General features: G+C 42.1%; 2 protein-coding genes across 3 annotated transcripts in view; both read right to left on the bottom strand.

Annotated features, from left to right (window-relative positions):
• Positions 1-3,427, bottom strand: part of Rragb (Ras related GTP binding B) — a 33,769-nt gene extending 30,342 nt beyond the window's left edge. The window contains exons 1-2 of one of the 2 annotated variants that reach the window (XM_057759417.1): positions 2,768-3,427; positions 1,952-1,985 (exon numbers count right to left, since the gene is read on the bottom strand). In XM_057759417.1, the coding sequence (XP_057615400.1) occupies positions 1,952-1,985; positions 2,768-2,859 (126 nt within the window). In that variant the 5' untranslated portion in view covers positions 2,860-3,427. The remainder of the gene's footprint in view (positions 1-1,951; positions 1,986-2,767) is intronic. The other variant, XM_057759416.1, reaches the window with a different exon arrangement.
• A 9,998-nt stretch (positions 3,428-13,425) lies between these two features.
• On the bottom strand, positions 13,426-14,334 carry Foxr2 (forkhead box R2). Its single transcript, XM_057758970.1, has one exon. The coding sequence runs from the start codon at positions 14,332-14,334 to the stop codon at positions 13,426-13,428; it is 909 nt and encodes a 302-aa protein (XP_057614953.1).
• Between the last annotated feature and the right edge of the window lie 330 nt (positions 14,335-14,664).

The following is a 14,664-nucleotide window of genomic DNA, read 5'->3' as shown; positions in this document are numbered from 1 at the left end:
CAGTGCCTAATATGTAACAAAAGCTTGAAGTATTTTCATCAAAAAATGAACAAGCCATTAAAACTAAAATGCAATGACAACTGTCTGAAAGCAAGACCTGACACACATCTTTCTTGTGTTACGATTTTTAACCTGTGAATAATGCCACATATTCTTGCACTAAATGACTTTCAAACAGACAAGATCTCCTGAGTAAACTGGGGTGGGGGAGGGTAGAGGGGAATGGAAGGGAGATGAGAACATCAGAGACCAGGATGGTCGAGTTGCGGGATGGATGGAGAGGGAGAGCAATGAGGGCAATATCTTGATAGAGGGAGCAATTACGGGTCTAGGGAAACTGCCAGGAAAGCACAAGGATGATCCCAGTTAAGACTCCTAGCAATAGTGGAGTGGCTACCTAAACTGGACTTTCCCTGTAATCAGATTGAGGACTACCCTAATTGTCATCATAGAACCTTCATCTAGTAACTGATGGAAGTAGAAGCAGAGATCCACAGCCTAGCACTGGGCTGAGCTCCCGGGAGTCCAGTGGAAGAAAGGGAGGAGGGTTAAATGAGCAGGGAGCAGGGGGTCGAGATCATGATGGGGAAGCCCACAGAGACTGTTAACACTCCGGACAGACAGCTGGGAAGCCTGTATGGGACCAAACTAGACCCTCTGAATGTGGGTAACTGTTGTGTGGCTTGGTTTTTCTGTGGGGCCCGTGGCAGTGGGATCAGCATTTATCCCTGGAACATGAACTGACTTTTTGGTGGGTTACCATGCTCAGTCTTGATACAGGGGGGAGGGGCCTGGTCCTTGGTGTGCCAGGCTTTGTTGACTCACCACAGGAGGCCTTACCCTTTCTGTGGAGTGAATGGAGAGTGGGGGAGGGGGAGAGGAGAAGGGGAGGGTGGAGAAACTGTGGTTGGTGTGCAGAATAAATAAAAAACTTAAAAAAGACTTTCAAAGAGTCCTTCTAAACACAAAAATGATGAAATACAATTCTCATAATCGTCTCATTTTCAAATGAAAGGGATACCTAGTCTCTACCTTCAGTCCCAATATATTTTATTGAAATGTCTGATTATAAGGAACATTAATGAAAACATACCGGACATGGATTTATTCAATCCAACAATTTATAGCTTTACCTCCCTAAGAAAATGTAACTGCTTAGCCAGTCTAAAATTAATATGGAAGTTTCCCCCCGTCCTTTGCAAAAAAATGTAATTGAAAACAATAACTACATATTTCTGAGGGTACAAACTGATTCTTTAATGCATGTACACTGTAGAATGGTTAAATCAAATAAAGTTTTACCCTTTTTCTCTTTTCACAATTTTTTGAGATTTTCAATTGTTTCTAATTTTTGCTCCTAATCATGTAGAGATTTCTGGCATTTTTAGGCATGCTTGTTGATAGCAACTTCAGACATTTCATCAAAAACATCCTCCTAGCAAACTTAAGGCACAGAATTAAATTTTAGATGAAGTCAGGCTAAAAGTATTAGGCCTTTTCATGAAAAGGCAAGGATAATTATATAAGAGCTCTACAGGGAGTTTACTCATGTAAAGTTCCTAACAGTCTTGGGAGGTTTATGACCCCTTCACAGATGGCACTAAATCTCACAAAGGTCAAGAAATTTGCTTCATAGCTACAGTCTTAGGGATAATAACTAAGTCCCAATAAAAGTGCAAAGCAAAGAACATTCAATTCCAGCTAGCAAAACACATGGAACATTTGATTTGTGTTAAAGAATCAATGTGCACGCAGAGGGCTGTGTAATAGTTGTATATGGCTTGACTCCATGACTCCATAATTTTAGACAAAGGGAATCTGGCAGTAAATAAAGGGATGAGAGTCCAAAAGACCATATAAGTTATTGCCACAGTTCAGGAAAAGACAGATTTCCTGAACTGTGACTTCTTACCTTTTTCTTCATGTTTCTAATGTACCTAACACATCTTACCTTTTTCTTCATGGCTGCGTTTGGCATTGCCCACCTGTAGATATAAACCAAAAGACAGTGTTTCCATGATCTAATTGCTTTACAAATTTGTAAAAAAAAAAAAAAAGGCAAGTAAACGGAGAGAAGCAGAATACTGTTTAAAACAGCTAAGTACGCAGGAGACCTCGTTTCATTAGTCTTCATTTTTCTAAATTATAAAACTGGGTCTATGTTCCCTGTTTCCTTCGTTAGCTCAGGAGATGCTTCCTGGGAAGACATATTTAGAAATAAAAACAATTTAAATTCAAGATCTGATATTTGTCATAAAACTAACACAATACTCTGTGCACTTCTATAAGTCAAACAATATTTTTAATTTGAATACTATGTTTTTAATTTAGCTCATTTTCAAAGCTGGAAGCATCTTTGGACCTTCAATCGTCCTTCCAAGCTGCATTTCATTCATTAAAGCACCAAGTACACATAACGCAGCTCGCAAACAGGCATATCAAACTATACGTCATTGGTCAGTAAATGTCCTCTCCCCCTTTTTATCACCAACGAGGTGATATCACCAAATCACCTTTGTAGAAAACGCAAAACAACTCAGAACTGCCTCAATTAAAGCACTACGCAGAAACCAGGAATCTCAGCTTCAGGCAAAGGGCTGTTTCTGGTCTCCGTTTTTCTCTATCATCAAGGGCATGATATCAATCAACCATGCGGGTAAATTACAGCAATTTATCCCTGGAGGTTAGGGGTTGTTGCTGTTCGCAATACTCTTTCCAATTAGCACACCCTCCCTCCTAGGTACAACATAATATAACCTTCACCCACCCAAGCGATCCTTCCGGTTCCCCGAGTGGAGGCTCCACTCTTGGGCCCAGATTCTCTTTCTCCGTCTTTTTCTCGGAGTCAGATTCTTCCATCGCGCAACAAGTCCTTCACAGTGCCTTCTAAATGCGCAGTACTCTTGTCTTCTGGCTCACCTCCTCAACTGCCTCTGCTCACTGCCCGCGGCCCTGGGCCTGTTCTAGCCCTGCCTCCACCTTTGTCCACTGGGGGGCCGCGTTTCCCACAGTTACCCTTACCGCCCCGAACTTAGTCTCCGGCACGGCCGAGCAGGCCAGCCCAAAGGGACCAGCGACTCGCGGCGTGCGAAGAAGAGATGGAGGAGAGGGAGGGCAAGGTGGCTGAGGAGTTGGTCCCGAGTTGGGGCCTCACTCCCCAAGGGCTCCAGACCCAAAGGGAACTTGGTCCGCCACAGCGCAGCCCGCGAAGGCTGAGCTAACGGGAACGAGCTGACCCGAGCAAAGCGGTCACCGCCTGGGGGCTCTTCGCAACCTCGCCACCAGTGAGAATCCGCCTGAGGCCGCCTTGACTTCTGCGCCCGCCCTTCAGGAGCGCAGGAGCCTCACCGCAGCCTCGCTACTGCAGGCCAGGATCACGTGGGAACCTGCCGTAGTCCCGGGCCGGTCACGTGCCGCTATCCTGGGGGGCTGAGGGGGCTGGGGAGAATACCATAGAGTCGGCTCTAGGGAAGCCAGAGAGTACTGCCCGCCGTCACGTGGCCTGGGCTCGCATTTCCGCGCCACAGGCCCTAAAGGCGGCCCGCAGGTGCTGGGAAACTGGCGGACTTGGCCCCGCCCACCCGCTGCTCAGAGTTAAAGGAGAAGGTTGCAATTTCAGTACCAGCAAGGTACCTGTTTTCAGGGCTGCTCAGGCTTAGGAGTATGTACAGAAAAGGCTATTGTGGTAACTTTTCCTTCCGTTAGCCCATATGGCAGTTCTAATAATTTAAAAAAATTAGTACATCTAAAGTGCTTTAAACTGTCGTTCACATAGAAAATTCTCAATAAATTGTTATTGCCAGGACCAAAAACACACAGGGTGTAGCACATTCACCACTTAGCTTTAAAAAGTTGCAAATGTGTTTTTAAATTTTCTGATTAACATGTAATATTTGTTCATACAGAATTTAGTGTGGAAAATAAATCCTCATAAGAGAATGTACTCTCATAAGAAGTTAGGAAAGTACAAAACTGATAAGGGACCACGCTTCATAGCTAAATTCTATTCAAAATCTAAAGAAAAAATATTCCTCATCTTTCCCAAGATGTTCCTGAAAATTAAGAGAGGAATACTTCTAAATGCCCCTTGGCAATAATGGAAGTAGTTCATAAATTTTCTACTTATCAAAATATATTTGTGTGTGTGCGTGTGTGTGTGTGTGTGTGTGTAATTTAGAAACAAAAATACCTGTTCACAGCTGAGTGTTGGTGGCACATGCTTTTAATCCCAGCAGTCGGAAGACAGGCAGGTGGATCTTAGTTCATTAGAGGCCAGCCTGGTCTACAAAGCAAGTTCTGGGAAAGTCAGGGCTACACAAAGAAACCCTTTCTTGAAAAACTAAACCAAAAAGACGAAAAAACCAAACCAAAGCAAAAAAAAACTCCGTTCACCCTATAAGACGTTTGAGTATAAGACTTACTAATATATTATGAGCTTTTTCATCTTCCTTTCCAGATGTAATGACTATCCTGGATTTTGGTAAATCTCAATTCACTCCTGTTTTTATCATATGTGTATCATATGATGCAATAGTTGGTTTTTATGACTCTACTATGTGTATTCTATCTTGATTTGAATGAATTTACTTAATCTGAAGATTTATGTTCTTCATAAAATTATCACCCCATCACATTGTATGTACTGTAAACATATACAATATTGTGATGATTGATTTTAATTGCCAGGTTGAAAAAATGTAGAATCACCTGAGAGATTGCCTTCTGAGTAATAATCTCTGGGATTATTTTAATTATGTTAACCAAGATGAGATGACTGGCGCTTAAGTGGGTGGCACCGTTCCGTAGACGACATGTCATGAACTGTAGGAGTGAAGAAAGGGAGCCAAGCACTAGCATTGTGTGCATCTGTTGTTCTCCCTTATGACTGTGGATGGACGACGAGCAGCTCTGTCATACTCTTGCCGCCATGGCTTCTCCACCATGACAGACTGTACCATGAAACTCTGATCCAAACAAAATGAACAGACCCTTTCTCCCTTAAGTTGCTTTCGTCAGAGTATTTTATCTCCAGTCCAGAAAAGAAACTGAGACAGATGCCTTTCAACGAAAAAGAGAAATACGTTAACTGTAAATAGGACGACTTTAGAGTACATATATTAAAACTTTGGGGCATCTAAAGGGCAGCACACTAAATTTGTACTTTACAGATAGTAATCTGAGGTAGAGAGAAGTGAAAATAGTTGCTTATATTTCAACTACTGTTTGTAGGAAGAACAAATTCCAACCAAGCTCTCTTAAACTCTCTTACTATGAACACTGACTTATTGTTACAAAGAAAAAAATGACCTAAGGCAGAATGGCTCTTGGCCCAAAAGACCCAATGTACTCTCACTTTGAATGTCTGAGAGCCCTGAGGCATAAACTTGTAAGGACCTGAGAGGATCGTATAAGAAGAAACATTCTGTCAGTACGTGGTACATAGTATGAGATTGCATCTATGTCAACATGTTCTGAAGAAGTGATGAAAAGATGCCAATAGAAAGAACCCAACCTGTATTCATGCTTTCCATGGGAGAAAATACCTCAAGGAAACTGGTTAATTCCCACAAAGGATTCAGAGCTTCAATTTTCCTAGAATCCCTGACATAGATAATGTAAGATCACATGCTCACCTAAAAAAGAGTTCTTGCTGGTGAGATAGATGGACCTGTTATCCAGATGCTCAGGAGACTGATGCAGAAGGATCCTCGCCTGACTGTCATAGCATGACGTTTTCCTCTGGGAAGCTGGTGAAGCCTGGCATTTTGCCCTTGACTCTGTGTATATCCAAGAGCAGGAAGAGAGCTGAAATCAGGCATAGTTCCTCTCAGTCTCTTTGGGCTTGTGCTCCTGGCTGTTACTGTGATGGCCAGAGCTCTCAGGTTGCTCAAGGTCCCCTCAGCATGTGCCTATGGGAACCATAGTAGCCCCTATCATCCTACCTGTAAGGGGCACTGAGCATACATAGTGCAGTGGGGAGGGATGGTGGAGATCTTATGGGCACCTGCATTTAGTCCTGGCCATGGCATGGGTCTACATGCTGCTGGCCACGCTGCCTGTGTTACGGAGAAAGGCTGATCTGGTTTAGGAAAGCAGTATTTGCAATCCCTGCTGTGTTACAGCACACATACCCTACAGAGCAAGGCGCTAAGTGGGCTCCATTCACAATCACTCTTACTGACAGATTGGGTTTAGGCAGTTAATCCCTTAGCCAGTGCAATAGGCTCTTCAGGTTCCCACAGAGGGGGAGAATGCAGGAATTTCTGACCCATTCAATAGCCAGCTCACACAATAGCTCCTTGTTGAGATAACTTCTGGCTCCAGCACCCTGGTGGCTCACTGGGAGATGATGTAAGGTCCTTTCCCAAGGCAAGGTTATTGTGCATTTTTCACACTGTTTGTAGAAGTGGGCTGCAATTTTGTGAGGACTTAGACAGTTTTGAGTCGCCAGCATGCACACTGGGAGAGTTTACTGTGAGTCTGCCTCTTCCCTGCAAAGGGTAGTCTTCACTTCCTGCAGCCGTGAAGCTTGAGTACCATATGTCGGATGTTTTCTTTCTCTTTTTACGATTCCTAAGGTCTATGAATATTAGAAAGTTACACCACCCTCTTGTTGACTTTCCCCGTAGTCATTCATTTCAAAATGTGGCTATAGATCTTCGTTCTCCTTATGAAGGAAAAAGTCACTGCTGAGTACTTTAATTCATCCATCTTGATTTTCAAAGTTAAAACAGTTAATTTTTTTTGTCTCTTTGTCTGACTCCTCCAGAATTTGGACGCTCTTACTGAATATAATTATGCTAATGGCAAGGTAACTTGGCATAAGGAGAGGCAACAAGAGTCTCTCTTCATTGTTACCTGGATCTAATTGGACAGTTGTTAGATTGTCAAGTTTTCAACTGCTATGTCAGGTTTGAGAACAAAACGCGTTTAATTTGATAAGAGCATGCAGTTTTAGAGACCTAAGGTTGCCTTTCTGGAATCAATTTTTCGAAAGCTCTACTGAGAAAGTCAGAATGGCACCAAGCTTACAAGGCCCCCAAAATTTCAAGTATGTAAATAAAGTCACTCCCAGGTGGGCCCAACCAGCTGAGTATGTTTGGGGACTTTGAAAGAGATTTTTCTCAAATTTGTAAGTATTGTGGGGGAAATGTGTGTCAATGATTGTGCTATCTAGCATCCAGAAAGTTTCAAGTTTCACCTGGGAACCCACATGAAGCCTGCTAGAAGAGGAAAAAGTATGAGACTCACTCTAATAAGGTCACTACTGGGATTTTGTAAGCAAGAATAATGTTTCCTTGAGATTATTTTTTATTAAAAAATGGAGGGAAGACTAAAGAGCTATTTTGTATTTCAATGGGAAATTGCTCATTGTGTCATTTCGGTTGTCAAAAATTGAGTATTGTTTATTGTCTGAGTCACCTCGAAACTCTCGGACTGTAAGAACAGGAAAGCACAGTGCACATGTGTCCTTTAGGCCCAGGGATACTGAGCTCTCCCATCCCTAGTTGGAAAAAACACTTGCAGTTCATCTTAGTGTTCCTTTAATGATACAAATCTGAGGTTTGACTTTGCCTTAGAAACAACTGTAACATGTGAAATTTTCTTAATGAATGAGGGAAAAAATTACATGTGTGTGCAGGTGTGTGGCCAGAAGTCAACCCCAGGTGTCATTCCTCAGAAGCCTGAGACTAAATTTCTAATGGCAACTGCGATTCGCTGGCTTGAGCCTCTGGAATCTGCCTATTTCTACCTCCTCAGTGCTGGGAGAATAAGCATGCACTACTGTGCCTAGTGTTTTTGGTGTGTGTTTGGGGATTGAACTCATGTCTTGTTTCTTGCATGACAAACACCTGATTGAATGAGCTATCTTCCCAGCCCCAATATATATTTAAAATTTTTCTTTTCTTTTTGAGGTAGGATGTGGTGTGTTCCAGGCTGGCCCTGAACTCACCATATAGCCAAAGATGACACTGAACTTCTAATCTTTTTGCCTCTAACTCCTGAGTGTCAGCAATATAGGCACGTGCTGCCGCACCAGTTGTATGAACTGCTAGGGCTTGAATCCAGGACTTTGTGCATGCTAGGCAGCTACTACCAACTGAGGTATGTTCTAAGCCAGACTTGGTCATTTTGTATTTGTGTTAGATTCATGTTTTATCTATTCTGAAAGATTGAATAAGTAAGTTTTAGAATTGTTGTGAAATGGTCAGAATTTAATTTCTTATATATTTTCGGGACGTTTCTTTTTTTTTTTTTTTTTTTTGGTTTTTTGAGACAGGGTTTCTCTGTGGTTTTGGAGTCTGTCCTGGAACTAGCTCTTGTAGACCAGGCTGGTCTCGAACTCACAGAGATCCACCTGTCTCTGCCTCCCGAGTGCTGGGATTAAAGGCGTGCGCCACCACCGCCCGGCTTTCGGGACGTTTCTATTCTGCATGATTGATATAATCCTATTTACTGTCCAAATGACAGAATTAAGAATTCAAACTTGTTTCCTCACTAAAGCATTCACATGACTTAGAGGATCTACTATGAGGTCTTTTAGCTGTTTTAAAAGATAATTGGGCCAATCTTATCTTTCTCTATTTTGTCTATAATAAGCTAAACAAGAAGTCTAGAGATTTTCATTCTTTGTCAAAGAGAGAAGCCAGCTACTGGGCCAGGGTGACCTCTAGGCAAGAACATGTAATTATGTGTGCGGTAATAAATTCTGAGGAAGAATCAGGTAGCAGGCCACTTCAGATAACTGCTCCATGTAATGTACTTTCCAGAAGTTAATTCTATTTTCATTTTACAGGTGACACGAAAGTGGTTTTCAAATAATTTGTTTATAGAAGTAAAATAGTCATTGACAATTGGCCAAATCCACAGCCTCTGTATGCTGTCAGACTAACCTTAGCGGAGCAAACCCTCTTCCATTTCTCTTTGTTTTACCTTTCCTAAGGCACCAGGCAATTTGTCATAAAATAAAAATTAGGTCTTTTTGTCTAAAATAAATCCCAGCAGGTCAGCTGAATAGAAACAAAATAAAAATGATGTCTAGTTCCATTATCCATTTTATCTTTTTAGAACCAGGAATGGTTAGCTGCTTACTGTTTTTATTTATTTATTGTTTTTGTTTTTTTTTTCTTTCAAGATAGAGTTTCTCTGTGTAGCTTTGATGCCTTTCTTGGAACTAGCTTTTATAGACTGGACTGGTCACAAACTCACAGAGATCCACCTGCCTCTGCCTCCCGAGTGCTGGGATTAAAGGTATGTACCACCACTGCCTGGCTCTGCTTGCTGTTTTAATCAAGACAGAATGGTTAGCAAAAGAGACCAGAAAGATTTATGGTGCTTGAAGGTGCACTGAACTCCAGGTTTCAAGCATACAAATTATTCTTTTTCAAAAATGTCCTGTTGCAGTGCCATTGACAACAATGACTTTGACTGTCATTATTCAATTTGATATTTGACTAATTATATGCTCCAAAGTCATCCTTAGTGATGGCCACAAGGCATTATGGGTGGTCAGACACAGGTTCCACAATGAAAAGAAACACCTATGTTGTCTCCAAGAGTACTTTTCATAGTTGTCTCACTGATGCTATCACCCAGCCTGGCTGATTGGCTTCATGGCCGTGAAGACATAGGAAGCTGGAGGCTTAGCTCTCCAGCCCACTTCTTCCTGTTCTGGACACCTCAAACACCTGTCTGGCTCCTCTTCCATTCTTGAACCTTATCCTGGTCCTGTTACCTCTCCTGAAACCTGAGATCATAGTAGGCCCTGCATCTGTTCCCATCATCATTCAAGAACACAATTCTGTGGGTGGTGGTGGCACACACTTTTAGTCCCAGGTGGTGGTGGCTCACACCTTTAGTTCCAGCACTCAGGAGGCAGAGACAGGCACATTTCTGTGAATTCAAGGTCAAAAAGCAAATTCTATGAGAGCCTGTGCTACACAAAGAAAGCCTGTCTCAAAAAAAAAACAAAACAAAACAAAACAAAAAAAAAACCTAACAAACAACAAAGAACGCAACTCCACAGGCTGCCAGGGATCCCAACAGCTACTCTTGCTCCCTGCTGCTTTCCCTAAAGATTCACTCTTATGGGACCTCCCTGAGCAGAACATTGTCTTAGGAAAACTTGACATCATCAGAAAAGAGCTGATAATTAATATCACAGTACCATAGTACCATTTGTCTCTCTTGCCTTCGTGCCAGAATGCTTTGATGTCAGTGAAGTAACTTACTACTTGAAGGGAAAGTGCAAGTGTTCAGGGCAGGTGAGAACCCACTGGGGAAGCAGCAAATCCTTTTGTGAAAATGATTTAAATGACATAAAGGTTATCTTGACATGGATAATAAGAGAAACAAGTCTTTTGAGAGAAGAAAAAACTAAGACACTAGCGGTGACACAGAAAGGAGTTGCCTGCTGCTTTCAAATGTTCCCAAATGCAAGAGCTTGAAACTTAGGTGATGGCAGGGATAATATCCAAAGGTATTTTGCCTGGTGATATAAAGAACTTGTGAGATCTAGAAAAATTAAAGGTGGAGATTTGGTAGATTTAACAGAAATCCTTATACTGTTTTTTATAGACGATGAAGATGACAAAAGCTCTCCAGGTTAAAAATAAAGCATGGGTTGCGGGGAGATGGCTCAGAGGTTAAGAACACTTCCTGCACTTCCAGAGGCCCTAAGTTCTATTCCCAGGACCCACATGACACACAGTACTGCCTGTAATTCCAGTTCCAGGGGATCCTAAGCCTCTGGCCTCCTGGGGTACTGCCTATGTATGCACATTCCCCCACCCATATCATTAAAAATAATAAAACTAAATTTTAAAGCATAAAATGAGGAGTATAAACCTGCTACTTACCTGATTCTTATTGAAGGCAATTCTCAGTGCTGGGGGATGGCTAAGTTGGTTAAAGCACTTCTTGATCCAGTGAGAGGCTCAGAGTTCAAATCCCTAAAATCTTACACAAATACCAGATGAGTGTAGTAGCCTGCCTATAATTTCAGCCTCGGAAGCAGAAGAAAGGGCATTCGCAGAGTAAGCTAGCAGGCAAGGTTAGTAGAATTCATGATACCTGCATTTGAGTGAGAGACTGAAGCTCAGTGTAAAAGGTGAATGAGTGGCTGAGGATGATTCCAGATATCAACCCTGGGCATCCATGTTTGTGTGCCAGCATGCACACGGGGGTGGGGGGGGAGTGGTAAGTCTTAAAATGAGACAAATGAAACCTATAGATAACACTGTTTAGGAGAACATAATCCTATGCCAACTGTATATCTGTTTTTTCCATTCTGTTTAACTTCAAATGGCTCAAATAATTAAGAGAAACTAAGTGACTCTGGAATTATCTGAGGCAAGTGACTGCTTCATTCATGGAGCCAGAGCAGAAGGAAGGACCAGAGCCACTCCAGGGATGGAAAACCTAAAGGTGTCAGGTTGCAAACAATGGTTGACTTTCTAAAATGGATGTTTCTCTCCATAGGAAATGTAAAAAGAGTGCCTATGAAGAGTGTCACTTGTGAAAAGCACAGAACGGACACATCAGGGATCATGCTTATAAGGAAAAGGCTTCCGAGTTTCAGCAGAGCATCTTCCACTCGCAAGTGTCCATTTTGTGAAAGCCAAGAAACAAACATCAAGTCTTTTAGCTAAAAAATGTTATTATTTCCCGAGTGTCCTGTCAACATTTTCAAAGTAACTATGTTACAGAAGCAGCATTTACAATTATTTTCAGAAATAATTTTGTTTGATTATTCGCCCTTCGCAATTAAACCTAAGCACTTTTGTGTCTACTGTAGTAAGTCATTAAAATCTCCCTTATTGTAATCATATTAAATTAGCTGCTTTTATATTGTACAGACATTTTAATATTCTCATTGAATACTTGGCAACTAAATACATATTTAGAAGCTATTTTCTAGATGTTAGCATATATTTAAAAATGCATTAGCACAAAAGGCAAAAAACTATTCAAATTTAATGAACTTAGTAACTACAAAAATGAATTTTGAAATTAGAAAGCCAAAACCTGAAGTATTTGTTATGTTGGTATTTTATTTGTGCTTTTTAGCAATGTACAAATTATGTCTTTAATACTGTAGAGCCCTAAACACCAAAGTACAACTTACAAGCTGTTTGCTTAGCTTTAATACAGTGACGCCGGGCTCTAGTGTACGAATGTTCCTAGAATTCGCCAAACACCTGGCTAACAGGATTCACACTGTTGCCCCTATAATGTTTCTTCACCAGTTTATGTGTTCGGCGAATTCCCGTTTATTCTTCAACCCTAACTCAAAAGGCACTTCAATTTTAATGCTTTCCTGTTTCCAGGAAGGACGTCTCCCTGTTTCCATGGCAACTTCCCACCTCTTTTTAATTACACATAAATTATCTAGGCTTCACAAATATGTGTTTGCATTTAACACCTAAAGATGGACCTTACATTTTCTCAAATAAAGTTTGGTGAAAAACACGAATGAGCACCATACATTGTCATCATAAAGCTTAGAATTAATACAGAAGCAATGTAAAGACTTTCAATATTCAAACAATTAACAGCTGCCTGCATTTGTCACTACCAAAGCTGGATAGCAAGAGAACAAAGCTGTTAGGTCACTCCAAAAGAAGATGCAATCGATGATTGGTAGAGAGGGATATTTAAGTCTCCAGACTTTAAACACCAAGTCTAGATCTCTTTACGCACATATACCTTCACATGGCACCCAAGGTTCCCATAACCTGGGTTTATTTTGCATTTGTCCTTTATATTTCACAGTTTACTCCAATAAACATAACATGCTCTTCTATCCTTAGCTTGTCTGCCATCGTTCCTAAGATTTTCTGTCTCTGTCCAAAGCACAGAGCAATTGCAGCTGTCGTGGAACTTTCCATCCTTCTACATCTGGATTTAATCTCTGCCCTATCTGTAGCTGCCTCTGACTACTTAACGGTGGCTAGAGATAGGCTTGGCACTAATCAAACAGGGTAGGATTACAAATAAGTGAAGGTTAGTCCGGTACAGTAAGCAGGGCACTGTTCCAGAAAGTGAGCAATTGTACTTCAAAGACGAAAGAGGAGGATGGGGAGATGGCTCAGCAGTTAAAGTGCTTGCCATGCAAGCAGGAGGAACTGCGTTCAGATCCCCAGAGCCAAACTGGGTGGACATGAGGACCTGCTTACAATCCCAGCCTTTGGAAAGCAGAGACAAGGGATCCTAGCAAGCTGGCTAGTAAAACGAACAGTATCTATAAGTTCTAGGTTTGACTGAAAGACCCTACTTCAAAGAATAAGGTGGAAGAGCAATGGAGGAAAATTCTCGATGTCAACCTTGGGCCTCCACACACATGTGCCCACACATACAAAAGCATGCATACGCACACTTACACACACACACACACATACACACACACAAGAAAAGAAGAAAACATTAAAGTTGAAAGAGAAGGTCTATCAGTTCTGGTTGGCGCATGCACTGCTTAATGCTCTCCTTTCGAGCATAGGCCAAGACACGGGTGTCCTCCTGAAAGAAGCGGTGTCCCTCGTCAGTGAGTTTCCAGAGGAAAGCACGAGGTTTTCCATCTGTCTCCTCCTCAACCGGGGCTGGCACCTTTTCAAAGCAGGTCAGGGAACAGAGATTGTGGCGAATGGTGTTTTTCCAGCCTTCTGGTGCAGTCCGGAAATAGGGGAAATGCTGTCGAGTAAAATTGTAGATCTGTTGCACATTGAGGCCAGAGGAAGGGCTGCTTTTTAATGCTAGGGCAACTAGATGGCTGTAGTTGAGAGGAGGGCGTGGCCAGGACTCCTTGTCCTGGTGTGGATCAAGGTACAGTGTGTGCTTCTTGGTGTATTTGTTAGAGGACGTGCATCCCTGTTCCTCACTCTCCTCGTCTTTGAGATCAGGGCCAGTGGATAAAACGGACAGCGTTTGTTGCTGACAACGCTCAGTGCGGAGAACAGACAGGGACTGTAACACCCTCTGAGTCCCTAAGCAGCTAGACTCGTCAGTCTTTGGGATTGATGCACTTGGCAGAACTTTATGACTGGGATTTGTAACCTCTTTGCTGTTGGCGGGGTACACAATGTTGGGATTCACCCACATCCACAAGCTGGGTTCTGTGGGAGGATCATCATCGTCAGGATTGGGTTTCCTCTCCTGAGGCAGCGCCGGTGGTTTTAGCAGTTGAACTTTGTATTTGACAAGACACTGCTCAGCGAAAGAGCACTGATCTGTGGTACAAGGCAGGAAAAATTCATTCCCCATGTCCCATTCCAGCATTCCGGGGACTTGACCATGGAGACTGTACCAAAATTCCCGATCTTTTAGCTTTACATCCATCTTTACCAGAGAGATAGATGGAGGGAAACTTTCAAACTGTAAAGTCTCTCTGGCACTTTGGAAAGTTTTTGTTTGTTTGTTTGTTGTTTTTGTTTTGGCTAGGGCACTGTTTAACACAAGATGTCTCGGCTATAATGCGATCTATCAGTAGGCCTGCTGGGAGTGCTCTCACGAGGACACTGATACTTCATTGATCAGAAGTCTGGCTCAGAGAAGCCTTAGCTCTCTGGAACACCGCTCAAAACTAACCAAGAAGATCATTTTAGCAGAAAAACCTGCTTTCCAACTTTTCCAAGTATTGTCTCACCGTTGACCCCCACAAGGTGTCTT

Source organism: Chionomys nivalis, chromosome X (genome assembly GCF_950005125.1).
Source record: "Chionomys nivalis chromosome X, mChiNiv1.1, whole genome shotgun sequence".
Lineage (NCBI taxonomy): Eukaryota > Metazoa > Chordata > Mammalia > Rodentia > Cricetidae > Chionomys > Chionomys nivalis.
Note: the sequence above shows the minus strand (reverse complement) of the source record. Positions and strands in the feature narration are given on the sequence as shown.

What these genes read in the sequence shown, in the direction of transcription:
- Foxr2 (XM_057758970.1), bottom strand. Translation starts at nt 14,334, where the DNA reads ATGGATGTAAAGCTAAAAGATCGGGAATTTTGGTACAGTCTCCATGGT.